Below are 25,766 nucleotides of genomic sequence, written 5' to 3' on the forward strand. Positions count from 1 at the left end.
CCAAAAGTCCAAGCTTGAAAGCCATCATTAAAGTTATACTCCCGTTATTCCAACTCAAAGATGCTCATAATTTCATAATTAGAATTGGCTGTAACAACTTCTTTATGAACATACATGTGTAACAACAATTTTTTAGTCTAATATTTGTCCAAGTGTCAGACTCGACTATTTTGTGAAAACTATCTATATTTTTGGGCCAAAATGATAATCAAAGTGTCCTACATAAACTTGCATAATCAAACATAATAAGTAACATACATAGAATACCGAGAATGAAAAGTCCTAGTAACATAACGTGAAATTAGACTTCAAAACCTACTACACACTTGGCCAAAATTAAATCAACATTTGCTCAAACAGAGAGGCAATTGCAAAACTATAAGCAAATTGTCAGAAGCATAGTAAGCAAAGGTGTGCTAGATTTTTCACTGATGTAGCAAATTAAATGACATAATGGAGAAGACACAATATACTTGGTATCAATTAAGGCAAGTGATGACACTAGTTTAAGGGAGTCTTCTACAGAGACGATAAACCATCAAAAATTGAATTGAAATTGTAGAAATATGTATAGTATTTGTATAATATGTGTATAGCTATACTTAGTGCAGAGTAGCTTTTATTTTTTGTCTGTTTCTTTCCTTGAATTGACAGCAGCCATGAGCTGTAGCTTTGTCTTGTAGTGATCAAGGTGTGTATATATTAACGAGAAGCAGATCTTTCTAGGGTTGAGAGCCCCTGAAATTATTCTTCCACCTCCATTCACTAACAAAACATTCTTGCTGGACACACAAAACCAAATACACTCTGATTTTCTTCATGGTATCAGAGCTCACCAGGTTGTAAGATTGAACAAAATCGAAGCTTTCTGAAATAGAAAGTTTGAATCTTTAGCCAAACACTAAACTGAATATCAAAGTTTTAATCTTTGATCTTAAAAGTTTAAATTCCTGAAATAGAAACACATAATGGAGGGTAAGCAAGTTGTACCTTATGCTGATCCTTATTATTTGGGAAGCTCGGATAACTCGAACGCACCATTGGGAACGATTGTCTTCAATGGAAAGAACTATGTCAACTGGAGCAGAAGCGTGAGGATGGCTCTAGGGGCAAAGAACAAACTTGGATTCATCGAGGGTAAGATATCTAAACCAAATGTTTCTTCTGACGATTATAATCAGTGGATAAGGAATGATTGCATGATTAGATGTTGGTTATCTGCTAGTGTAACACCACAAATTGCTGAACAAATGTTGATAGTGAACTCAGCTAGAGAGTTTTGGACTGAATTAGCTGAGAGATTTGGGCAGTCAAATGCTCCTCAGATCTATATGCTTAGGAAAGAATTGAATGGGTTGAAAAAGAACAACATGAGTGTTTCAGAATATTTTGGGAAGCTTAAGGCTGGATGGGATCAGCTTAGTAGTCTGGAAGGAATGCCTGAATGCACATGTGGTATTTTTAATAAATGCACATGTAATGTAATGAAGAAGCTATTGGAAAGAGAAGAGAAGAAGAAAGTGATGGATTTCTTGATGGGATTGAATGTTGGTTATGATAACCAGAAAGAAAACATCATAGGCATGGATCCATTGCCTAGTGTTAATAGAGAACATCAGATGGTTTTACAAGTTGAAAAGCAGAAGGAAATATCAGGTTTGGATGAAATAGGATCAGAAGCAAGTGCTTTACTAGCTGCTAAGCCATTTCATGGAAATAGGCAGAACAACAATCAGAATTACAGGAATAATTATCAGAATGGTAATCATCAGAGAAGAGAGACCAAGGAAGAAAAAGAAAAGAAGTGGTGTGAAAACTGCAAAATGAAGGGACATACAATAGATGGATGCTTCAAGATTTATGGGTATCCAGATTGGTTTAAGAACAATCCAAAGGGAAAGACAGGAGTGAAATATGCAGCAAATGTGTTTGGAACAGGACAGTGCATTGAGGATGATCCTCTTGAATCATCTTAACAAGGACAATTTTACAATGGTGAGAAACCAGATTCTGAGATGCTGAATGCAGTGGTGCAGCAGGTAATGAAGGTGATGAATCAGAAGCAGCAAGGTCAGGCAAGCAGTTCAAGTAATGCAGTGAGTATGAGCAATTTTGCAGGTATTGTCTCAACCTCAAATGCTTGTGCACTTTATGAGAATGTGGATAAAAGTTGTTGGTTGATAGACTCAGGAGCATCTGATCACATGGCTAGTGATAAGAAATTATTTTGTGACATAAGAAATTTAAGAAAGCATGTTAGTGTTGGAATGCCTGATGGAACAATTAGAAATGTGAAAGAAATGGGAACTGTGAAATTGAATGAACATATAATTCTTAGAAATGTGCTGCATATACCTGAGTTCAAGCATAATTTATTGTCAGTGAGTAAGTTGATGGAGCAAACAAAATTGAAGGTGATGTTCACTGATTATGGGTATCTATTTCAGGACCCTTCTAGTAGAGAGGTAGTTGGATATGGAGAGAAGAGTGGAGGACTTTACAAGCTAAAGCTGGACAAGAGATCTGAGAGAGCTTAAGAAAGAAGAAATGGAGCAGAGAATGAGCAAAATAAGGCTAATGTAATGGCATGTAAGAAGAAAGTTTTGAGTAGTAAATCTAGAGGAAATTTAGATTTATTACATGCAAGATTAGGACATACTTCTTTATCCAAGATGAAACATTTGAGTTTTTGTGATTGTAATGGGGTTTCTGAATATTTTTGTGATACATGTTGTTTAGCAAAACACCACAAATTACCTTTTAATTCAAGTTCTTCAATTGCAAATGCTATCTTTGATTTGGTTCATATGGATTTGTGGGGACCATATAGAACTAAGAATGTCACAGGGGCAAGTTATTTCCTCACAATCTTGGATGATTATTCAAGAGTGACTTGGACTTATTTGGTCTCAAATAAGGAACAGGTTAGACAGGTGCTGCAAATGTTCATTGCATATGTGCAGAATCATTTTAATACTTCTATTAAAGTGATAAGAAGTGACAATGGGACTGAAATATTTCAGTCAGAGTGTTCCACAATAATGAAAGAAAAAGGAATTTTGCATCAAAGGAGTGTTGCAGGAAACCCTCAGCAGAATGGGAGAGTTGAAAGAAAACATAGGCATTTGATAGAGACAGCCAGGGCAATTAGAATACATGCTGGATTACCTAAGAATATGTGGGGAGAGTGTGTGCTAGCAGCAACTCATATCATCAACTTGTTGCCTAGTGCAGTATTAAAATGGGAGATACCTTTTGAGAGACTGATGAAGAGAAAGGCAAGATATGAGCATTTGAAAGTGATAGGGTGCCTATGCTATGCTAGTAACAGGCATAGAAAAGGGGATAAATTTGTTGCTAAGGCAACTAGATGTGTTCTGATTGGATATCCTAGTGATCAAAAAGGATACAAAGTATTTGATCTAGAGTCAAAACAGATATTTGTAACTAGAGATGTAAGTTTCAAAGAAAATATTTTTCCTTGTAAGTGTAGGGAATATTTCAAGCATTACGATAACCCCAAACTTGAACCCCACTGTGATCATACACTAAAGTACGGTGGCGTTCCAAAGGGAAAGACAAAGAGCAAAAAGAGTCGCCAACAAGTTTTAGGAACTTGTAAACCCAAAAAGACAATCCAAAGGACCATCAACTACTCCATAAGGTCTTGAACCAAACAGGGTCCGGGGATGAAGGTACGAATCCAATCTACAAAAGAAAGGACCCGCCCTATAAAATAGGCCTCTACTTTGTTCTGCTCGTATTCATGTGCGCTTTTCGAATAACATACAAACATTATATTAAACCTACCCTGTTTATCTATGTTGGTTGAAATATTAATGCACAAATAAGACTATTATTGGCGATCACTTGACTTAAAATCACATTAGCCTAAACCAAATTAATAATTATCTTATTAAGCGTGATTCCAAGTACAAATTCCCTTTAAACCTGCATAAAAGGCGTGATCCAGCAATAACAATAAAACATATCAAGCAACATAACAATAAAGCAATAATAAATAATAATAACATGATAAGGCATAATAAAGCTTAATAATAATAGCAAGATCCTAGGCATGATACTAACAAGATTAATAACAAATCCTAGCATGTCACTAAACGATAAAGATCAAAGCTTCAAACCTAACATGGTACTAACATGATATCATGATATTAGAAATAAGTAAAGGCACCCTAAACATGATACTAGAAAGCATTAAAAGCATCCTAACATGATACTAGGAATTAAACATTAATAAACATGCTTTCTACATTGAAAGAGAGTAATAAGATTACATACTTTGAAGCCTCGTACCTCTTTCTAATAACAAAATACACAAGTTAGTAAACTTCAATGAAAATAAATAAAAATAAACAAAGAATTAAAGAATCAAATTAAAATCAAATTAAATAAAGTTTAGACTAGTTTTGGACCAAACCCTCAGAAATTATCAACCTTTCACGTCTAGGGCGAAGGCAACTTCGAACTTGGCTAAGAGACTCTAAGTCTTGTGAATGCGGAATATTGTGTTTGAAAAAAGGAGGGAAAGAAAAGAAAATAAGCTATATTGCTCAAGAGAGAAAATAGAGAGAATTGAGAAAGAGTTGACGAATGATGAATGATGTTGGTATATGATGATTCTGAAAACAGGGATTCGGACGCTATTTATAATGAAAATAATCCGGAAAAACATAGAATTTGATAAGGAATAAAACTCCACGCTGTCGCCAGGAATTAACTCTGTCGCGACGCGACAAGGTCTGTCGCGCGGCGACAGACTTGTCGTTTGGCGACAGCCTGTATTAGCGCGTTTTTCTTCACGCGGAATCCGATCTTTAATCAAATTGATCTACGGAATCCGTACAGAAGATAAAATATATTTTTAAGATAATAAAACCATATTTTATTCCAAATAAAAATCTTTTAAAAATAATTAATTATTAAATCTAACAGTATTAGAATTAAAAGGAACTTTCTAGAAATTTCTAGAAAACTATAATTAATCCTAATAATTTTGGGAATAATAATTAATATCGGGCCCTCCTCTAGATCATTGGGCCGTATTAAAATAAATAACCGGGCCCAGTTTAGTATTTTGGCCATAACTTCCTCAATATTCATCGGAATCGGGCCTATAATATATCGTTGGAAAGGTCTCTTCGAGCCCCATCCATCTACACCATTATTGGACCCTTATTATGGACCAAAATAAACTGAAATGGACGTTTTCAAATAAATAAAGTCATTTTCAAAAACAGAGAGAAAAGAATTTAATTAAAACTAAACCGCAACACTTGACTTTCGAACCACTTTCACCTAATTCGATAATAACACAACGTGCAAGGCATTCATCACTGGGTTTGGTTTTGGGGAGACACAAATGGGTGTCTACAGTAAGCAAAGTGACAAAGAAAATGCTGAAATTCCTAGAAGCATTGATCTGAATTTTGAGACATCAGATGAGATGTCTACTGACAATATTTTGCAGGAAATTCCTTTAAGAGAAGAGGAAGAGCAAGCTGAAGTTGTGCCTGAAGTGCAACATGAAGTGTTAGAACAAGGGATTCAGATCCTAGAAGAAGACATAAATGAAGAGATGGGAGATCAAGAGCAGGATGATCATAGAGATCATGAACAGAACATGGAATAAGAAGCTTTAAGGAGATCTGTAAGGGATAGAAGACCACCTTCAAAATTTAAGAGTTTTGAATGTGATAAAAGGCTGCAACAATTCAAAGATATAAATCAAGAAGCTGAGCCAAGAAATGCCAATCTAGTGCATATTACTCTTGATAACAAGGAGTACTATACACCAGATTACATTGTGTCCCTTAATAATGTGATGAAGATAGATCAACCAAACACATACAGAGAAGCTTAAAAGGATCCAAGATGGGTCAAAGCAATGCAAGAAGAGTTACAGGTAATAGACAACAATGGAACATGGGAGATAGTTGACTTGCCAAAGGGAAAGAAAGCCATTGATAGTAAATGGGTTTATGCTATGAAATTGGATTTAAAAGGGAAGATTGTGAGACTGAAGGCAAGGTTAGTTGCCAGAGGAGATAGACAAATGGCAGGGAAGGATTACAAGGCCACATTCTCACCAGTGGCTAAATTTGCAAGTGTAAGACTTATAATTGCACTAGCAACTGCAAGAAACTGGAATTTACATCAATTGGATGTAAATAATGCATTTTTGCATGGATACTTAGAAGAAAAGGTATATTTGAAGATACCAGAAGGATATATGAATGGAACAAAGGATAAAGTATGCAAATTAAGGAAGAGTTTGTATGGGTTGAAGCAAGCTTCAAGGCAATGGAATATTGAACTCAAATCATTTTTGATAGAAAATGGTTTCAAGCAGTGCAGAAGAGATTACTCCTTGTTTGTGAGAACAGAAAATGGTAAATCTTGTATCATCTTGGTGTATGTTGATGATTTGATTATCACTGGTGATGATGAAGAAACAATTGCTTCCATGAAAAGCAAACTGGATAGTGCCTTTACTATAAAGGATTTGGGATTTTTGAGGTATTTTTTGGGAATTGAGATAGCTAGAGGTGAAGGAGGTACAATGATCAACCAAAGAAAATATGCTCTTGACATTGTCAGAGATAGTGGAATGGAAGGGTGTACACCATGTACGTTTCCTTTTCCAAAGGGAGTTAAGTTATCAACAGAAACAGGAGAATTGCTTGAGGATCCTGAGAGTTATAGAAGATTGGTGGGAAGGCTGCTATATTTGAACTTGTCAAGACCTGATTTGTCCTTCTCAGTTCAACAACTAAGTCAGTATTTGAGTTGTCCTAGAAAGCCACATATGCAGGCTGCTCTGCATGTTGTGAAATACATTAAAGGAACGATTGATCTAGGATTATTTTATCCTAGTAACACTGATCATACATTGTTAGCCTATAGTGATGTAGACTGGGGAAGTTGTGCTTTTAGTGGAAGATCTTTGACTGGATTTTGTGTATTCTTGGGAGGTGCTTTAGTTTCATGGAAAACGAAGAAGCAAAAGGTAGTCTCAAAATCATCTTGTGAAGCAGAGTTTCGAAGTATGTCACAAACCACAAGTGAGATAGCATGGATAGTTGGTTTATTTGAAGATTTGGGACAGGATTTGCCTCTTCCTATCACCTTATTTTGTGATAATAAATCAGCAGAGTATATTGCACATAATCCAGCACTCCATGATAGAACAAAGCATCTCAAATTAGACTGCTATTATATTCGAGATAATATTGAAGATGGTACCATTACTACCTGTCATGTTAAATCTTCTCTTCAATTGGCTGACATTCTTACTAAATCCCTTCCTGCACATCAACATTGGTTTATATCGTCCAAGTTAGGACTTGCTACTTTGTCCCAAGTCCAACTTGAAGGGGGGGTGTAGAAATATGTATAGTATTTGTATATGTGTATAGCTATACTTAGTGCAGGAGTAGCTTTTATTTTTTGTCTGTTTCTTTCCTTGACAGCAGCCATGCATGAGCTGTAGCTTTGTCTTGTAGTGATCAAGGTGTGTATATATTAATGAGAAGCAGATCTTTCTAGGGTTGAGAGCCCCTGAAATTATTCTTCCGCCTCCATTCACTAACAAAACATTCTTGCTGGACACACAAAACCAAATACACTATGATTTTCTTCAGAAATCTCTATAAAATGATCAACGAACACAAATACATTTTCGATAAGATGAAAATGAGGATGCCAAGGCCGGGGATTGAATGATCAATGATGAGTAGCTGTTCGTGTTGGAAAATGATTTTGGCACACCCTAAATTGATTTTGGCACACCCCCTATGTGAGAAGAGCATAGAAAACTGTGCTCTCACATAGGGGTGTACCAAAATCAATTTAGGGTGTGCCACAATTAGTTTCCGTTCGTGTTGCTTGCATTGTTGGAACTTTATATGCATTTCGAAGGTCTTACAGATTTTTTTAGTTTCTGTAAGACCTCTGACATTTCAGGCCTGGAACTTGCTTGAAGAAGTGTACATTGTAAGGCAAGTGTAGCAACTGTGAATGCGGCCTTTTTCGGATATTGGCCTTTCAGTCTAGGATCCATCATCTGCAATAACTTTTTCGGAACGCCTTTATCCAATCCACCACTGTGTCCTCTCCCATCATTGTATGTTTAAGTGCAGGCCGTCCAGTTAACAGTACAAGTAACAAAATCCCATAACTGTAAACATCGCTCTTTGCTGAAATGCTACCTCTCCGTAACACAAATAAAGAAGCCAACTGATTAGTATGGACGATTTCAAGCTATCTAGCTCTAGGTGTACTCGGATGTATAATTAATTTTGTAAAGGTTCATTATTGGCATTTTCTCACCTGTATTTACAAACTCTGGTGCTGCGTAACCATGTGTTGCATAACTCTTAATGTCCGTGACCTGAGTTGACACATATGTTGATAACTTCGCATTAAAATCCTACAAATGTATACAAACAAGAGATCAGATATTTTAAGAAACATCTATCACAATAAATCAATGACAAGAGTACAACATTTAGTTAGCTGAGGGGAAATTCCCTGAAACAAAATTTGTTTCTTATGGAGATATTTTCGTGAATAAATCAAATTAATAACTTTTTCATTATTGTGGGTTCCACAATCGAATAAAGTTGTTGGTTAATTTACGAAAATGCCATGTGAGAAACAAAATATTTTTCTCACTATGAGAAAATGGGGGCGTTCCCGTTAGTTGGGTGTATGTCGCCGTTTGAAGAATGAACATACATCATCTAGCATGATATTTGATGCATCCAAATAACGAAATATGACTTGTGATTTGGTATCATGAAGGTAAGAGAGTCCTTTGGCAACTCCAACAGCCACTTTCATCCTTGTTTCCCATGAAAGTGGCGGCGTGCCCACATTACCTGAGATAATAACGTAACGCATATATAGTTGTATGTAGAAACTCATAATTATCAAGACGACTAATTAAACTTAAGTTACTTACAATTGAACAACTGATTTTCCAAATTTCCTTTGGGAAAAAACTCAGATACTATAAACCGATATTCATCCTCAAGGCAGTATCCTATCATTTCCACCAGATTAGGATGATGTAGCTGGCCAAGAGTGCTTAGTTTTGCCTGTATTATATAAGACATTAGGCCAGGAAACATGGTGGCTAAGAAATCCGATACATGAGAACAACTTAAAGCGTACCAACCACTCGTCATGGCCAGGGAAACCTTCAACATTGAGCCACTTAATCGCGACAACCATTCTAAGACTTTGAGGTATTCTACCAAGTGTTGCCTTGCTTTTATGCTTGTTTGTTGTTAGACCTTTATAGATATTGTGTCTTACTTGCATATTAGCTCCCCTCCAACCCAACTTGATGCGCTAAGGACTCGTGGTTCGGACCCGCTTGTGCCCGCTTTGAAGTATCGACCGTCACAAGCCCCGACCACCTGCACTCCGTCGCCCAGATAGACGCGAGTGCTCCTGAGATTCTATTGCCCGCTTGTGTTGCTTTGTGCTCACAAGCCCCTCTTCCGCTCAAGGCTAGCGTTCTTGCCGCCAAAAGGCTAGAGCGCGCCGCACGTTTCGGGGCCCAAACTCCCGGACCGTGACAGTTGCTGGAGCTTGCTCATCAATCCAAACCTTGTAAATACTACCAATACCAAAACTACTAGTGGTAAGGTTGACAGGACGAAAATTATTGGTGGCAGTTCTAAGGTCTTTGAAGGAGAATGTCTTCAAGCTTGGAGTAGGAAGACTTTGATTGCTGCAATCATCTGTTAGTCATGTGAAAATAGTGAATTAGATAAACTATCTTTATGCATACGTACCACGAGCTAAACAATAGCGAGAGCAACTCTAATAGTTGTAGCTCTAACCACTTGAGCTATCTATATATCACTCTCAAAGTCTCTAGCTATTAGCTTGATCATTATTAAAGTTTAAAAATACAATTAGCTTGACTAAGAGGCAAGCTAATTTGCTTAAGAAAATAATTTCCAAAATTTTATAGATTAGTATGTTGATAATTAAATTTTTAAAGCTAATTGAAAAGGTTAAACTTATTTATATAGCAAGTTATTAGCTAATTAACCATTTGGGCACAAAAAAGCTACAAAGAGAATCAGCTTAGAATTTTATGTGGCATGCCAACCGTATTTGAATATTAGCTTACCATTAGAATTGCTCTTATGAAATAAGAAAAATTTACACATCTAATAAAATATATGAACATTAGCTTTTCAGAAAGTGAACATAAGCATAAAAATGTGTGATTTTCGATTTCTTATGTGGTGACTTTGTGATTAACTTTGATTGATTAGGTTATACTACCTTCGTTAACATTTAGTTGCAACTTTGGGGTATTATTTGAGAGACATAAAATATTCCAAACTTGCAACTAAATGTTAACGGAGGTAGTATATGATTTTCTTAATTCTAACGAATTGAATTGCAACTAAAGGTACACATCTAATAATACCCCAAACTTATGAAAAAGAGCCTTTTAAGTGTTCTCATTTGTTTACAGTCCCGTTCCGTAACTATTTTTCGTTGCTGATAAATGGGCCTGTGCCACTCGTCACAATTGTCCACTTCATACGACCAAGGAGGTTTCACCTCAAAACCATATGTCAATGAGCGGAGTAACCCCTTAGCATTATAAAGTGGACACAAGTTTATTGTTTCTTCGATGTGGGATACAACATCCCAATATAAACTCTCACTTAAACACTCAACTAATGTGAGACAACACACCACTCACATTTGGGTTTTCTCATGGGCTCAACAGTTGCCGAACCAACTGTTGTTCTGATCTTATAATTGAAAGCAAAAACAAATGAGTAGGTAACACATATTGAAGGTGGCCTGTTACAGATAAGATAAACATTGAATTGAAATCACTATAATCAAACGAACACAAGGAGATTTTTGAGATGACAACGAAGATACAAAGGGGATCGAATACACAGGAGCTGAGAATGACAATTTTTTCGAATTTGGAAGCAAATCCCATGGACTAAAGGTGTACTGCATGCTCTTGTAAGCTGTAAGTTGTGCATTATTTTTTAGGCCTTACAGCCTCCTCAAGTCTCCGCACGACGTCTGACATCTCTGGCCTGCCGTCTTCAAAACCATAAGTACATTCTAAAGCAAGTTCGACCACTGCAACTGCAGCTTCATGGGAATAATTCTTCATTTTGGTATCCATAAATTTTTTTACATCACGACGAAACTGCTTCACCCAGTCCACCAGAGTCTTCCTACCAACCATTCCACTTCGTCCAGTTAATAATACAAGTAATAGAACCCCAAAACTGTAGACATCGCTCTTTGCTGTAACAAGACCTAGTGTAAGAATTGAAGATGTCGGTCAGTAAAACCAAAACAGAAGAAATTGAATTGATTAAAAATAGAAATGTTCTGTTAGTTGCACCTATATTTATAAACTCTGGTGCTGCATAACCCTGTAATGAATAGCCCTCTGTATCAAATCCCCGGATGTCCATGACTTGAGTTGACAAATGGGCTGATGACTTGGCGTTATATTCCTGTTAGTATGAGAAGAGATATAATAAAACTGCACATTAAATACAAATGGCTAGAATGAATTGAACATAGTAATATTTTCAAGTCGTCGATGAAAAAGTGTACATACCGCATCTAGCAAGACATTTGATGCATCCAAGTAACGATAAATGACTTGTGGTTGAGCATCATGAAGGAAACAAAGTCCTTTAGCAGCAGTAGTGGCACTAGAGATGTTCATGGGCGGGACGGCCCGCTAAGCCCGCCCAACCCGGCCCGTAAAAAGGGCGGGCTTGGACAACATTTTTGAAAAAAATTGGATATTTGGGCGGGCTAGGCCCGACCCGTTAACATAAATGGGCGGGTATGGACAAGAAATATGTATTGCGAGCTAGCCCGCCCGGCCCGTTTATTAATATAATAATAATAATAATAATAATAACATTCTTATTTTAATAATTTTATTTAGTTAGTTAGTTATGACATACTTTGTGTATTTTTGAAAATAAATACAAAGAGACTATATTGAACTATAAGCATTTATTAGTTACAATTATTCATTTTAATTTTATATTTTTATCATTAACACTTATTAAATAAGTTTTATCTTACATATATTTATAACATATGTCATAATTTCAACCTTTTTTTTAAATTTCTATTACCATTTGTGAACAAAAAATTATAAGACAATTATACCAAAATAATTTTAGCACTAGTAAATAATAAAAAGATTAGTTAGTATTATAAAAAATAAAACAAAAATTAAGGCCCGTTAGCCCGCGGGTAAGCCCGGCCCGTTTAACAAGCGGGCATGGACAAAGTATCAAGCCCGCATAAAAGGGTTCGGGTTTGCCACATAAAGCCCGTTGGACAAAAAAATAAGCATAGGCCCGGCCTGCTACCCGTCCAAGCCCGCAAATGATCACCTCTAAGCAGCACCTATAGCCACCTTCATCCTTGTCTCCCATGACAGCGGCGGATCACCCACATCTGATTTAAAGTTAAGTATGATGAAACTAGTATATATGCATAATTTACGCGTGTTTTGTACAATTAATCAAGTATAATGATCACTGGAAATAGGCTACTTACTACCGCGTAAGTGATTATCTAGGCATCCCTTGGGCAAAAACTCGGTTACCAAAAACCTAAGTTGAGTTATTTCATTTTCAAGGCAGTACCCGATTATTTTCACCAGATTAGGATGATGTAGTTGGCTAACATGTTTTATTTTTGCCTGCAATGGTATCAGGCCATCAGCTTATTAAGAATTCATCCGAATTGAAGCAAGCTGTATGAAGGACGTAAATTAAAACGTACGTACCAACCACTCATTTTGACGGTCCAGGACATGGACATCAAGTTGAAGCTTCTTTGCAACTAATTGAAACGTACGTACCAACCACTCTTTATAATGACTCGCCGGGACATCAAGTTCAAGCTGCTTGACAGAAACAGGCATCCCAGATTCAGGTTTTGACGGAGAAAGCGTTTGCTCACTTATCCATCCCTTGAAAGTTGAATAAGGACCTTCGATGCGAATGAGGTTGTCATCATGAAATTTTTTCGTGGCAATAATAAGTTCCTTCCAGGAGAAGGCCTTCAAACCATGAGTAGGAAGAGGTTTTTTGCTCTGCTCAACTTTTTTTTTCTAAGATTGAAACAAAGACTTTCTTATAAATAATTGCTACGGAGTACAGTATAATACTACCTCCGACTTTTATTAGTTGCAACTTTGTAATATTTTATATCTCACAAATAATACCCAGATAAAAATCAGAGGTAACGTAGTATAAGATTCCAAGTAATTGTTTAGAGTATAGTTCGTTGTATATGATAATTGTAGTGCTTAATAAACAAGGGAAAACAAGGCATACCAAAAGGAGCGAGTAGTGGACGAGGAGGAGGAGCTGATGAAGATTTCAAACAATTACCCATCTCAGTATTTGTTTAGCAATTTAAAAGAAGGAAGATAGATATAATCAAGATTTTTGCAGAGTTCAATACTTATATACTACGTAGCATGGACTGCTACTTGTTCTTCTCACCATAACTTTTTATTACTATAAATTGACCATTAAGTGGGAATAGGAAGATGCAGACATGGAAGGACTACCAACTCTTTCCAATAAACACCAATTTAAAGGCAACTCTTTTGCCTTTGATTGTTTCACTAAAATAACATAAATATGTGTAATTTGCATATAAAATAAGGAAACTTATGGTTAGGTATAATTACATTCAACTTAATTTCATTTCTTTTTTTTTTCTTTTTTTCTTTTTTTATTTATTTATTTATTTATTTATTTTTATACAAGTATATATATATATCTGATTTGGGTAATTTCATTTTTCTTTTACCTTATTTTATCTTGTTTGAACAAATTTTATATGGAGTACTACATTACAATATTATATTTAATTTTACTATGATAAGTAGTAATATGTAATAATTAAGTTATAAACAAGTTATCATATGTTTTGGGGGTAATTGTGTTATGAGTCCAGCTGAATTAGTAGTGTTAGTTTAGATGAACTACTACGAGAGGGGAGGTGAATGGTAGTAGGTTCCAATCGCGGAACTTAAGCGGAAATAAGCAATAAAAACATAAACAAACTTAAAGCACACATCAAGTTTTACGAGGAAACCATCCAGTGCCTAACTGGAAGTAAAACCTCGGCCCTATTGGGACTTATAAACAAATTCCACTATAATAGGCAACTCTCCTAGTACAACCTATTACACAGACCTTTGCTTCGCAAGTTCCTCCTAAGACACTTGCTAATTGACAGGAACCTATCCTATCAGACCTAAGACAAACTCAGGCACCTTTTTCAACCCAAGACACACTCAGGTTCCTTTCTCGACCTAAGACACACTCAGGTTCCTTTCTCCCACTTGCAACCCAAGACAGACTCGGGGTGACTGACTACCACTCGAATTTTAGAGAATTCAAACTCATACACTCAAACGTGAATTTAAGAGAATTCACAATCTCACCCCAAAACCAATTACAACTCAAAGACACACTCTAACACATAAATGGAAAGCTACACATGAAACCCGAAATCAAAATGATAAAGCTTAAACCTTTGGCAAACTTACTCTTAAGCACTAAGTGGTTTTCACGCTTAAAACTCTCATTTTGCTAAGCTGAAACACTTCTATATTTATAGGAGTTTCTCAGCTTCTCAAACTAGGGTTTTCGCAAATAAGATAGATCAAACAGAAATCTGATCTTATCTTCTTTAAAACCGAAACCAAACAGATTTAATTTCGCTTTTCTGAAAACCAAATTTTATCAAATTCGTTTTTGTTAAAAGATAGAATTTTATGAAAAAGATAAAACCAAGTTAAACCAGATTTTAAAAGATAAAATCAATTAAGTACTTTTTCATAAAACTTATAATTATCTTTTACGAATTAATTAGTTTGCCAAGCTTTATCTGATTTCTAATAAGTTCCATGCATATCTATCATTTATATGTTTACATCATCCTACGAAAACAAACTTATCTTTTACACAACTATAAGTTATGAAGTTCATCTTCTTCGGTTGATATCTTGATCTTTGCCTTGATCCTTGGTTGTTGAGGCTTGCCCCAGCATTACACCGGAACCAGGTCGTTACAACCCGTTTTGAAGTTCCTGTTGAGAAACTTCGGGAAGTTCCATTGCTGGAACTCTTCTTCTGTTCTTTACTTGTCCTCACGGATCTTCTAAAGTTCCTTTGTCCCAATTCCTACTTCAGCCCTCTACGCTTACTGAACCTGCCAACATCACAACACTAGAAAATCCTTATTAAAAGGAAGTTTGCTCAATTCTTAGCATCATCATCAAAACCTCATATTCAACTTCTGCTGCTCTTTCTATTTACTAAATCACCTGCATAGTCAGCATCTGTGTATCCAACTAAATCAATTGATTCATTCCTTGGATAGTAGAGACACAAGTCATCAGTTCCTTTGAGGTACCTAAGTATCCTCTTAACTGCCTTGAGATGAGATTCCTTTGGATTGGCTTGGAACCTCGCACATAAGCCTACACTGAACGATATATCAGGTCTACTAGCAGTTAGATATAATAAGGAACCTATCATACCTCTATACATCTTCTGATCTATGCAAGTTCCAACTGTGCCTTCATCCAGTCTGATGTTAGTTCCCATAGGTGTTCTTATAGTTTTAGAACTTTCCATCTTATATTTCTTTATGAGTTCCTTCACATACTTTTGTTGGTGAATCATTATTCCTCTCTCATTTTGCTTAATTTGCAATCCAAGAAAGAATTTTAGCTCACTCATCATGCTCATCTCGAACTCACCACTCATAAGGTCAGCAAAATACTTCACCAAAGATTCGTTAGTTGCACCAAAAATAATATCATCTACATATATTTGCACAACTAAAATGTCAGTTTCTTTAGATTTCAAAAACAAGGTTTTGTCTATTTTACCTCTTTTAAAATCATTATCTAACAAGAACTTGGACAACCTCTCATACCATGCCCTTGGTGCTTGTTTCATCCCATAAAGAGCTTTATCAAGTTTATAGACATGATTTGAGAATTCTGGATCTTTAAATCCAGGAAGTTGTTCCACATAGACGTCCTCTTTTAATAGACCATTTAGAAATGCACATTTGACGTCCATCTGAAACAACTTAATTTCCATAAAAGCTGCAAAAGCAATAAGAATGCGTGTAGCTTCTAACCTGGCAACTGGAGCAAATGTCTCATCAAAGTCTATGCCTTCTTGTTGATTGTACCCCTTGACAACCAGTCTAGCCTTGTTTCTTACTATGATTCCATGTTCATCAAACTTGTTTCTGAACACCCACTTTAGACCTATGACTTTCTGATGTTCCGGTCTAGGAACTAGGTGCCAAACTTTGTTTCTCTCGAATTCTCCTAGTTCAGCTTGCATGGCTATGATCCAATATGCATCTTGTAAGGCTTCATCACAGTTCTTTGGTTCCAAAGTAGATAGGAACGAGAAAAATGCACAGAAGTTCCTTAGCTGTGACCTAGTCTGAGTTCCTTTGGTTATGTCACTCATAATCATGTCCACTGGATGAGACTTTTGATGTTTCCAACGTTTAGGGGTAAAGTCTTTGATTGGATACAACTTTTCCGGTTCAGCATCATTGTTTCCTGTCTCTTGATTCAGTGGTTCCTGATTCTCAGGTTCTGGATTCTCAGGCTCAGGGTGTTCCTCTTGTGGAACTTCTATTTCAGTTGCGGTTTGGTTTTCAGCTACTGGATTCTTGTTTGGCTGCTTCATGGATATTGTTGATTCCTCATCAGGGTCATGTCTTCTTACTAACCCTATTTCGAAATCATCATCATCCTGTACATCAATCACATAGTCAGTTTCATCAAAAATTATATGTAGAGACTCTTCAACACACATTGTTCTTTTGTTATAAACTCTGTAAGCTTTACTATTTGAGGCATATCCTAAGAATACAGCCTCATCACTTCTTTCATCAAACTTTCCCAAGTTTCTCTTTCCATTATTGTGTACAAAGCACCTGCAACCAAAAGATCTAAGATAAGAAATATTTGGTTTTCTTCCTTTAATTAGTTCATAAGGTGTCTTGTTGGTTATTGCTTTAATAGAAACTCTATTCAATATGTAACAAGCTGTGTTTACTGCTTCTGCCCAGAAGTTCCTAGGCAGTCCACTTGAAATCAGCATAGTTCTTGCCATGTCTTCCAAGCTTCTGTTTTTTTGTTCAACTACTCCATTTTGTTGTGGAGTCCTGGGAGCAGAGAAGTTGTGGTCCATCCCATGTTCATCACAGAACTCATCAAATTTTGAGTTTTCAAACTCAGTTCCATGATCTGACCTCAGGTGAATTAATTGATGACCTGTTCTTCTCTGTTCTTTCTTCACAAAGGCAACAAATTGATCAAACGTATCATCCTTGCTTACAAGAAAGAAAACCAGGTATATCTGGAAAAATCATCTACAATAACCATCACGTACCTTTTTCCACTCCTGCTTTGTATCCTCATAGGACCACACAAATCCATATGGATAAGTTCCAATGGTTTTATGGTGCTTACCATATTCTTAGATTTAAAAGATATTCGCATTTGCTTACCTCTGACACATGCACTGCAGACTTTATCTTTTAGGAACTTGATGGATGGAAGTCCTTCCACAAGTTCTTTTGACCTAAGTTTATCAAGCAAAGAAAAACTAGCATGGCCAAATCGTTTGTGCCATAATAAGGGATCATCCTCAATGACACTAAGACAAGTCAAACTACTACTTGGAACTTCATTGAGATCCACAATATATGTGTTCCCCTTTTTGGTTCCTTCAAGAATAATATTGTTAGTGTCATTGTTAATGATTCTACAAAGATTAGAAGTAAAGCTAACTGAGTTACCTTTATCACAAAATTGAGAAATACTTAACAAGTTGTGTTTTAGACCCTCGACTAAAAAGACATTTTCAATAGCATGGGAACTTGACCTTCCTACCTTACCTATAGCAATTATTTCACCTTTCTTATTATCACCAAAGGTCACAGTTCCACCATAGTAGGCATCCAGTGAGAGAAATTTAGATTTGTCTCCAGTCATGTGCTTAGAACAACCACTGTCGAGGTACCAAGTGTTGTTCCCCCTCACTGGAACCTGCATGAAAACTAAGCGTTAGTTTCTGGACCCCAGGTTTCCTTGGGTTCCATGTTTTTGGAAGAAGATTCAGATTTCTTCAACCAGACCTGTTCAGCATGCTCAGTATTCTTAAGAGTATTTTTATTTCTTTTAGGACATGCAGCTCGAAGATGTCATGTACTACCACAATAGTAACATAGCTTTTGACTAGGTAGATCTACATATTTCTTGTTTCTCCTAGACTTCTTCTTATAACCTAGTCCTTCTTTATTCTTGTTATGAGTATTAGCTATCCAAGATGGAATTCCATTATTAATCACTTCTTTGCCTTTCCTGGCTCTAGCAAGTTCCTCCTCCAAGGTTTGATTTTTTATTTTAACTTCTTCCAAATCTGATTTTAATTTTTCAAAATTTGGAAGCTGGCTTGCGATAGGAACTTCAGAGTCAGGAAAGTCAATTCCAAGTTTTAGCTGGGCTAGCTCTACATTTAACAGAATATTGTCATGTTTTAGTTTTTCAACTTGTTCTTTTAGAAGGACATTTTTGTCATATAAATCAAAGAATCTAGTTTGAACATCAGTTTTCATATTATCAACCCATTCACTATGTTCTTTGTGGATTTTTAAAGCTTGATCAGTTTGGAACTTCGACCTATTCAATTCTGTACAATCTTCTTGAAGTTCCAGAATAATGTCCATAAGATTTTCCTTTTTTAAATGTTTGAGTTGTCGATAGTCATACCATACCTCAGATTCAAGTTCCTTCAGAAGAGCTTCATCATCAGCTTTAGCCATTAAACATAAGTTGGTTGTTTCTTCTACGGATTCTCCTTCTCCTTCATCTTCTGAATCAGAGTTTCCCCATGCAGCCATCATGGCTTTTCTTACATCTTCCTTGGCGAATGATGGTTTGTAGTACTTGTTCTGTTCCTTGCCTTTGTAGTTGGCTTTCTCGTCCTCCTTAGGATTTGGGCAGTCTTTGAGAAGATGTTCTTTGGAACCGCATCTGTAGCATTTGAACTCTTTGGAACTTGGTTGTCCTCGTCTGTTCCTTTCTCCTCTTTTTCCTAGCATCCTCCTGAACTTACGTACAAGCATGGCAGTCTCCATATCGTCATTTTTAGAGTCGCTTGATTCATAAGCCTTTAGAGCAAGGCTCTTATTCTTGGAACTTTCAAAGTTTGCTCCAAGATGAAGTTCATGAGTAATCAGGGAACCATTAAGTTGTTCAAGGTTGAACTTGGTGAAGTCCTTGGATTCCTGCAGAGCAGTGACCTTGGATCTCCACCTCTCATCTTGAGGAAGACTTCTAAGAACTTTCCTTACCTGTTCATCAATGGGTATGGACCTACCTAAAGATTCTAACTCATTGACAATGTTAGTAAATCTAGTGAACATATCCTGAATGGATTCTTTGTGTAGCATTTCAAATCTTTCATATTTTGACATTAATAAATCGATTTTGGAACGTTTAACTTCATTCGTTCCTTCATGTGTTACTTGTAGTAAATCCCAAATCTGCTTTGCGGACTTACAACCCATGATTCTATTGTACTCATGAGGTCCTAGTCCACAATGCAAGATTTTCACTGCTTGAGCATTCAACTCATATTTTTCATAATCTTCTTTATCAAATTCAGCTAGTGGTTTAGGAATTACCTCTTTGTTTGCATTGGTTTTCGTTACCTCGAAGTCACCACTTTCAATGACTCTCCATACTTGGTAATTTTCAGCTTTAATGAATATCTCCATTCTATTCTTCCAGTATGAATAAAACTTGCCATTGAACATCAGTGGTCTTTGGGTGGAATACCCTTCTTCAAGTTTCTCGTGAGCATTCATCTCTTCAGGAACTTTACTCTACAAGGTTGCTTGTAATTTCGTGAGAACCTGCTCTGATACCAATTGTTAGTTTAGATGAACTACTACGAGAGGGGGGGTGAATGGTAGTAGGTTCCAATCGCGGAACTTAAGCGGAAATAAGCAATAAAAACATAAAGAAACTTAAAGCACACAGCAAGTTTTACGAGGAAACCATCCAGTGCCTAACTGGAAGTAAAACCTCGGTCCTATTGGGACTTATAAACAAATTCCACTATAATAGGCAACTCTCCTAGTACAACCTATTACACAGACCTTTGCTTCGCAAGTTCCTCCTAAGACACTTGCTAATTGACAGGAACCTATCCTATCAGACCTAAGACAAACTCAGGCACCTTTTTCGACCCAAGACACACTCAGGTTCCTTTCTCGACCTAAGACACACTCAGGTTCCTTTCTCCCACTTGCAACCCAAGACAGACTCGGGGTGACTGACTACCACTCGAATTTTAGAGAATTCAAACTCATACACTCAAACGTGAATTTAAGAGAATTCACAATCTCACCCCAAAACCAATTACAACTCAAAGACACACTCTAACACATAAATGGAAAGCTACACATGAAACCCAAAATCAAAATGATAAAGCTTAAACCTTTGGCAAACTTACTCTTAAGCACTAAGTGGTTTTCATGCTTAAAACTCTCATTTTGCTAAGCTGAAACACTTCTATATTTATAGGAGTTTCTCAGCTTCTCAAACTAGGGTTTTCGCAAATAAGATAGATCAAACAGAAATCTGATCTTATCTTCTTTAAAACCGAAACCAAACAGATTTAATTTCGCTTTTCTGAAAACCAAATTTTATCAAATTCGTTTTTGTTAAAAGATAGAATTTTATGAAAAAGATAAAACCAAGTTAAACCAGATTTTAAAAGATAAAATCAATTAAGTACTTTTTCATAAAACTTATAATTATCTTTTACGAATTAATTAGTTTGCCAAGCTTTATCTGATTTCTAATAAGTTCCATGCATATCTATCATTTATATGTTTACATCATCCTACGAAAACAAACTTATCTTTTACACAACTATAAGTTATGAAGTTCATCTTCTTCGGTTGATATCTTGATCTTTGCCTTGATCCTTGGTTGTTGAGGCTTGCCCCAGCATTACACCGGAACCAGGTCGTTACAACCCGTTTTGAAGTTCCTGTTGAGAAACTTCGGGAAGTTCCATTGCTGGAACTCTTCTTCTGTTCTTTACTTGTCCTCATGGATCTTCTAAACTTCCTTTGTCCCAGTTCCTACTTCAGCCCTCTACGCTTACTGAACCTGCCAATATCACAACACTAGAAAATCCTTATTAAAAGGAAGTTTGCTCAATTCTTAGCATCATCATCAAAACCTCATAAGGGTCAACAAGTAGTAAAATGTATTTTTCTTTGGTCCGTTTACTAGTTCGTTTACTAAATCCTACTTGGGGGCTTATTTTTGTGGCTTCTTTTAGAAGCCTTTGAGTTGATATCTTGTGGTAAACAAGTCACCAAGTAATCTAATTTCCACATAGCAAATACACACTCAAAATAGAGAAGAGAGGGTTTCTAGAGTGCTTCCATTTTCAGACTTTTATGGATATCTTTTACATATCTGGTCGTTTCTAGAAATTCCACCATTAGTTGGATCGTGCTCAAATTTTAACAGCTTATTTCTGAAATAAAACGCTTTATTTTGGATGGTTGGATTGTTATTTTGCTTTGGTTTGGTCGGAATCGTCTCTAGACAAAACTAATCTATGTTTTTAATTTGGACGTGAATTTTACTCTTTTCACTTTATAATTTCAATCTCTTATTGTTAGCTATTGTTGGTGGGTTGTGAATTTTACTTTGTCACAGCAGGGCAAATACATCTCAGCTTGGCTTTGGGTGGTCCCTATTTCAGGGGTTGAATTAGACAATGAACTCAAAGACCTACCGTTGTGTGCTATGCTACTAGTTGGGTATTCCATTGCTCTCTATCTCAACACCATGCTCTGCTTGTTCAAGGGTTTTTACTAGAAATAATATTTTCGGTGATCACGCTGTGTTGTATGCTGATATTGTGGGTATTAAATACCGGCATAATGTTGTAGTATACATTATGGTTGAGATGAAATATCCATTGTTCCAAAGCATGCATTTTAAGCATCTCTTATAAACACATCATAGATAAAATTCATACAAGTAACCAACTAACCAAGCATTTTAGAATAGAAAGCACACCCCAAATATTGATGTAGTATACAATACAAAACTGAGATTGAAAAGACAGATGTGTATATAGAATAGGTGAAGCACATAGAAGCCTTTGAAGGCAGTCTTCTACATAAAAGATAAATCAACAAACAATGAATTAAAATCTCTACAATTAATCAAACAAACACCTCCGATCCTATGCACTGGAGGATGACATTTGTTTCGAATTTGGAAGTCCAATAGCCGGAACTAGAGGTGTTGTTTGTAACAAGAATGCCATGCATAGGAGCTTTACTTATATCCATTTTTGAGGCCTAACAGCAGAATTCTGAAGTGTCTGTAAAACCTCTGACATATCAGGCCTTAAGCTTGGATCAAATTGAGTACAATTTAAAGCAAGTGTAGCAACTGCAATAGCAGTTTTCTTGGGATAATCTTTCATCACTTTGTTCGTATCCATAATTTTGAGTATGTTATTATTGTGAAATGAATTCACCCAGTCTACCAGAGTCTTATCATAAATTGTCATTCCTTGTTTTCCAGTTAGTAGTGCAAGTAGTAGAACCCCAAAACTATAGACATCGCTCTTTGTTGAAACACAACCTGGTGTAAGAATTGTAGATGCATGCCATCCAGTTGGTTAGTACTCTGTATCAAGCTATGTTAAAGATCGACTTTATTGATAAATACATAGACTGTATAAAACTATGAATGTTGCACATGTATCTAAAAACTCGGGTGCTGCATAACCCAATGTTGAATAGCGAGAATAGCCCTTTGCAGGATAACCCTGGATGTACCTGCCTTGTGTTGATAAATAAGCTGATAACTTCGGGGTATAATCCTGCAAGTTTGAGACGAACATAAGAAAAGATGTCTCTTGGTACCATGTTAAGGGATTGACTCAACTTTGATTAAACCCATAACTGGTAGGACATACATACATCATCTGATCTAGTAAGACATTTGTTGCATCTAAATAACGATATATGACTTGTGGTTGAGCATCATGTAGGAAAGAAAGTCCTTTGGCAACACCTATAGCCACTTTCATCCTTTTCTCCCAGGACAACGGCGGAGTGCCCTTCCCTGTATTCATCAAGTTAAGTATGAAGAAAATTTATATATAGCTAGTAAGTACATAATATATATATATATATATATATATATATATATATATATATATATATATATATATATATATATATATATATATATATATATATATATATATATATATATATATATATATATGTATGTGTATATATATTATATGTATGTATGTGTGTGTGTGTGTATATATATATATATATATATATATATATATATATATATATATATATATATCATGATCATATCGATCACTAGGATTAGGCTACTTACATTGGTATAAGTATTTATCTAGGTTTCCCCTACGCGGAAACTTGGATACCAAATACCGGTGGTATGTACCCCATTCATTTTCAAGTCGATATCCAATAAGTTTCACCAGATTAGGATGGTGTAGTTTGCTAAGATGGTTTAATTTTTCCTGCGTGCATCAAATAAGTCATAAGAAGTCAGAAACAAAAAAGGAACTACGTACTAGCTCCCATATGTATGTCATTTTTCTGTTTTTCAGGGTAAGGAGAATTTCCTTGCAAAATAAGGGGGAAATTGGGGATCCCACTTGCTAGAGGTGAGAATCGAACTCCTCTCACAGGGATGAATCGAAACGTACGTACCAACCACTCGGTATGATTGCCTGGGAAATAGTCTGGTTGCATCTTGTTGACTGCAACAACCATTCCAGTTTCAGGTTTTGACGGAGCAAGTGTTTGCTTATTTATCCATCCCTTGAAAGCTAAATAAGGAAAATATGTTCTGATTAAGTTGTCAACATGAAAATCTTTGGTGATAGTATTAAGTTCCTCGAAAGAGAAGGCCTTCAAACTAGTGGGAATAAGATTTTGAGTGTTGCGCTCTAGTCTTGCTTCTGAGAAAATAGAATTTAGTGGCACATGAATTTTCACCAACAGAATCACGTCAATCATCTTACTACATAACGTTTCACATAGTTAAATTTATAACTTATAGGAAATTTTGCATTAAACCACCTTTTATAACCCTTTAATTGCAGGAAACCACCTTATAAAAGTTTTTTCGCAAAAACACACCTTAATCGTAAAATTATTTGCAATCACACACCTTTTCCCGGAAAATACCCATTGACTTGGTTTTCAGGGGTAGACTCGACCATGAGACGCCCTAAAACCGCTAACCCTCCCTTTTCCCCAGCCACCCACTTCCAGTGGCCGGCGACCACCTCCCTCCTTCGTCGCCAATGACCTCATCCCCTCCCTTTCCCAATTCCCGTCCTTAAATCCAACCCTCAAGCCCTAAACCCAATTCTCGTACCTTCGTGAAGTGCAACATCCATGGCGGTTGACGAACAACGGAGTTTGGGTCTGGGCAATAAATCGAACGACGACGCTTTAGGAGGAAGAGGAGGAGAGAGAATTTGTGGGCGGCGCTTTAGGAAAGTGGGTAGTGGTGGTGGTGGATCTTGGGTTCGGGTGGTGAGAGTGAAGGAAGTGATGGTGGTTAGGTGGAAGAGGAGGAGAGAGAATTCGTGGGTTGGGGGAAAGGGAAGGGAGCAAGAACGCCGGCGCTAGGGTAGGGAGGTGGTCGCCACTGCGGGGTGGGGAATTTGGTTGGCCGCCGGAAAAGGGAGGGTTAGTGGTTTTAGGGTGTCACGTGCGAGGCACGTGGTCGAGTCAACCCCGGAATACAAGGTCAATGGGTATTTTTCGGGAAAAGGTGTGTGATTGCAAAAAAATTTACGATTAAGGTGTGTTTTTGCGAAAAAAAATTTATAAGGTGGTTTCCTGCAATTAAAGGGTTATAAAAGGTGGTTTAATGCAAAATTTCCTAACTTATAAGGAACATCCGTACATGTTTTACGATATGGTGGCACGTGGACTTGGTTCGTGCATGGGTCAACCTTTTAAAGATATTGACACAACACATAGATTGTGAGTTAGGCTTAGCTATTTCTAAAGCACATGTCCAGCTCGGCATGGCATAACCCGCAACCATCTTTTATGTATAAGATTCATGTTATATAGTACAAGTATGATTTTCTGAAAAAAAAAATTATTTGATATAATTTTTAATATTGAATTATCGAGATGTATCCATTATATATACATGGTTTCTTACTATATTCTCAATTTTCTACTCTCACTAATCCTTTTTGAAGATAAAATTCTATGATAAAAAATAAATTAAAAAAAAATAATTGAAGTTACATGAAAATAATAAGCAACAAAAACTAAGCCATACCTTCAGGGTCGAAATAGTCCGGTGGTGTAGGAGAACCCAAACAATTGCCCATTTGAGTTACTTTTAGCTTGAAAATTCCTTAATAACAGCAGCAAAAGGTAGAGAGACGGATGAAAATATAACCAAGATTTAAAGAGTACAACTATAAATAGTAAGGTGAGCAACTTCTCTAATCTCCGTCTATGTTGACTAGAATATTATACGAAGTATTTGTTAAAATTGACGAATA

At 36.4% G+C, this 25,766-nt stretch overlaps 3 protein-coding genes and 2 pseudogenes across 3 annotated transcripts; 1 reads left to right on the plus strand and 4 right to left on the minus strand.

Annotated features, from left to right (window-relative positions):
• Positions 1-968: 968 nt before the first annotated feature.
• On the plus strand, positions 969-1,976 carry LOC145600811 (uncharacterized). The gene has a single exon (XM_081656674.1). It carries the CDS (start codon positions 969-971, stop codon positions 1,974-1,976), a length of 1,008 nt encoding a protein of 335 aa, XP_081512800.1.
• Positions 1,977-7,924: 5,948 nt separating this feature from the next.
• On the minus strand, positions 7,925-9,258 carry LOC145600812 (putative serine/threonine-protein kinase PBL3; annotated as a pseudogene).
• A 1,798-nt stretch (positions 9,259-11,056) lies between these two features.
• On the minus strand, positions 11,057-11,764 carry LOC145600813 (putative serine/threonine-protein kinase PBL11 pseudogene; annotated as a pseudogene).
• Positions 11,765-12,454: 690 nt separating this feature from the next.
• LOC145600814 (uncharacterized) lies at positions 12,455-19,998 on the minus strand. The gene is made up of 10 exons (XM_081656676.1): positions 19,657-19,998; positions 18,650-19,416; positions 17,517-17,891; positions 17,235-17,457; positions 16,326-16,874; positions 15,983-16,178; positions 15,413-15,568; positions 12,851-13,056; positions 12,622-12,763; positions 12,455-12,516 (listed from the first exon to the last, which is right to left on the minus strand). Exons 1-10 carry the CDS (start codon positions 19,996-19,998, stop codon positions 12,455-12,457), a joined length of 3,018 nt encoding a protein of 1,005 aa, XP_081512802.1.
• A 2,510-nt stretch (positions 19,999-22,508) lies between these two features.
• On the minus strand, positions 22,509-24,246 carry LOC145600815 (putative serine/threonine-protein kinase PBL11). Its single transcript, XM_081656677.1, has 5 exons — positions 23,938-24,246; positions 23,597-23,744; positions 23,154-23,302; positions 22,934-23,057; positions 22,509-22,816 (listed from the first exon to the last, which is right to left on the minus strand). Exons 1-5 carry the CDS (start codon positions 24,244-24,246, stop codon positions 22,509-22,511), a joined length of 1,038 nt encoding a protein of 345 aa, XP_081512803.1.
• Positions 24,247-25,766: the final 1,520 nt, after the last annotated feature.

This window comes from Chenopodium album, chromosome 21 (genome assembly GCF_948465745.1).
Source record: "Chenopodium album chromosome 21, dcCheAlbu1.1, whole genome shotgun sequence".
Classification (NCBI taxonomy): Eukaryota; Viridiplantae; Streptophyta; class Magnoliopsida; order Caryophyllales; family Amaranthaceae; genus Chenopodium; species Chenopodium album.

Excerpts from the sequence above, each read along its gene's own strand:
- LOC145600811 (XM_081656674.1), top strand. The coding sequence starts at position 969 with ATGGAGGGTAAGCAAGTTGTACCTTATGCTGATCCTTATTATTTGGGA.
- LOC145600814 (XM_081656676.1), bottom strand. The coding sequence starts at position 19,998 with ATGAATGCTCACGAGAAACTTGAAGAAGGGTATTCCACCCAAAGACCA. Across the intron at positions 17,458-17,516 it reads CAAAGCAGGAGTGGAAAAAG|CAAGGATGATACGTTTGATC; the intron begins GTACGTGATGGT and ends CTTTCTTGTAAG. Across the intron at positions 13,057-15,412 it reads CACAGATGCTGACTATGCAG|GTCCTTATTCAACTTTCAAG; the intron begins GTGATTTAGTAA and ends TTCGCATCGAAG.
- LOC145600815 (XM_081656677.1), bottom strand. The coding sequence starts at position 24,246 with ATGATTGACGTGATTCTGTTGGTGAAAATTCATGTGCCACTAAATTCT. Across the intron at positions 23,058-23,153 it reads TACTAGATCAGATGATGTAT|GATTATACCCCGAAGTTATC; the intron begins GTATGTCCTACC and ends TCAAACTTGCAG. Across the intron at positions 22,817-22,933 it reads ACCCGAGTTTTTAGATACAT|GTTGTGTTTCAACAAAGAGC; the intron begins GTGCAACATTCA and ends TTCTTACACCAG.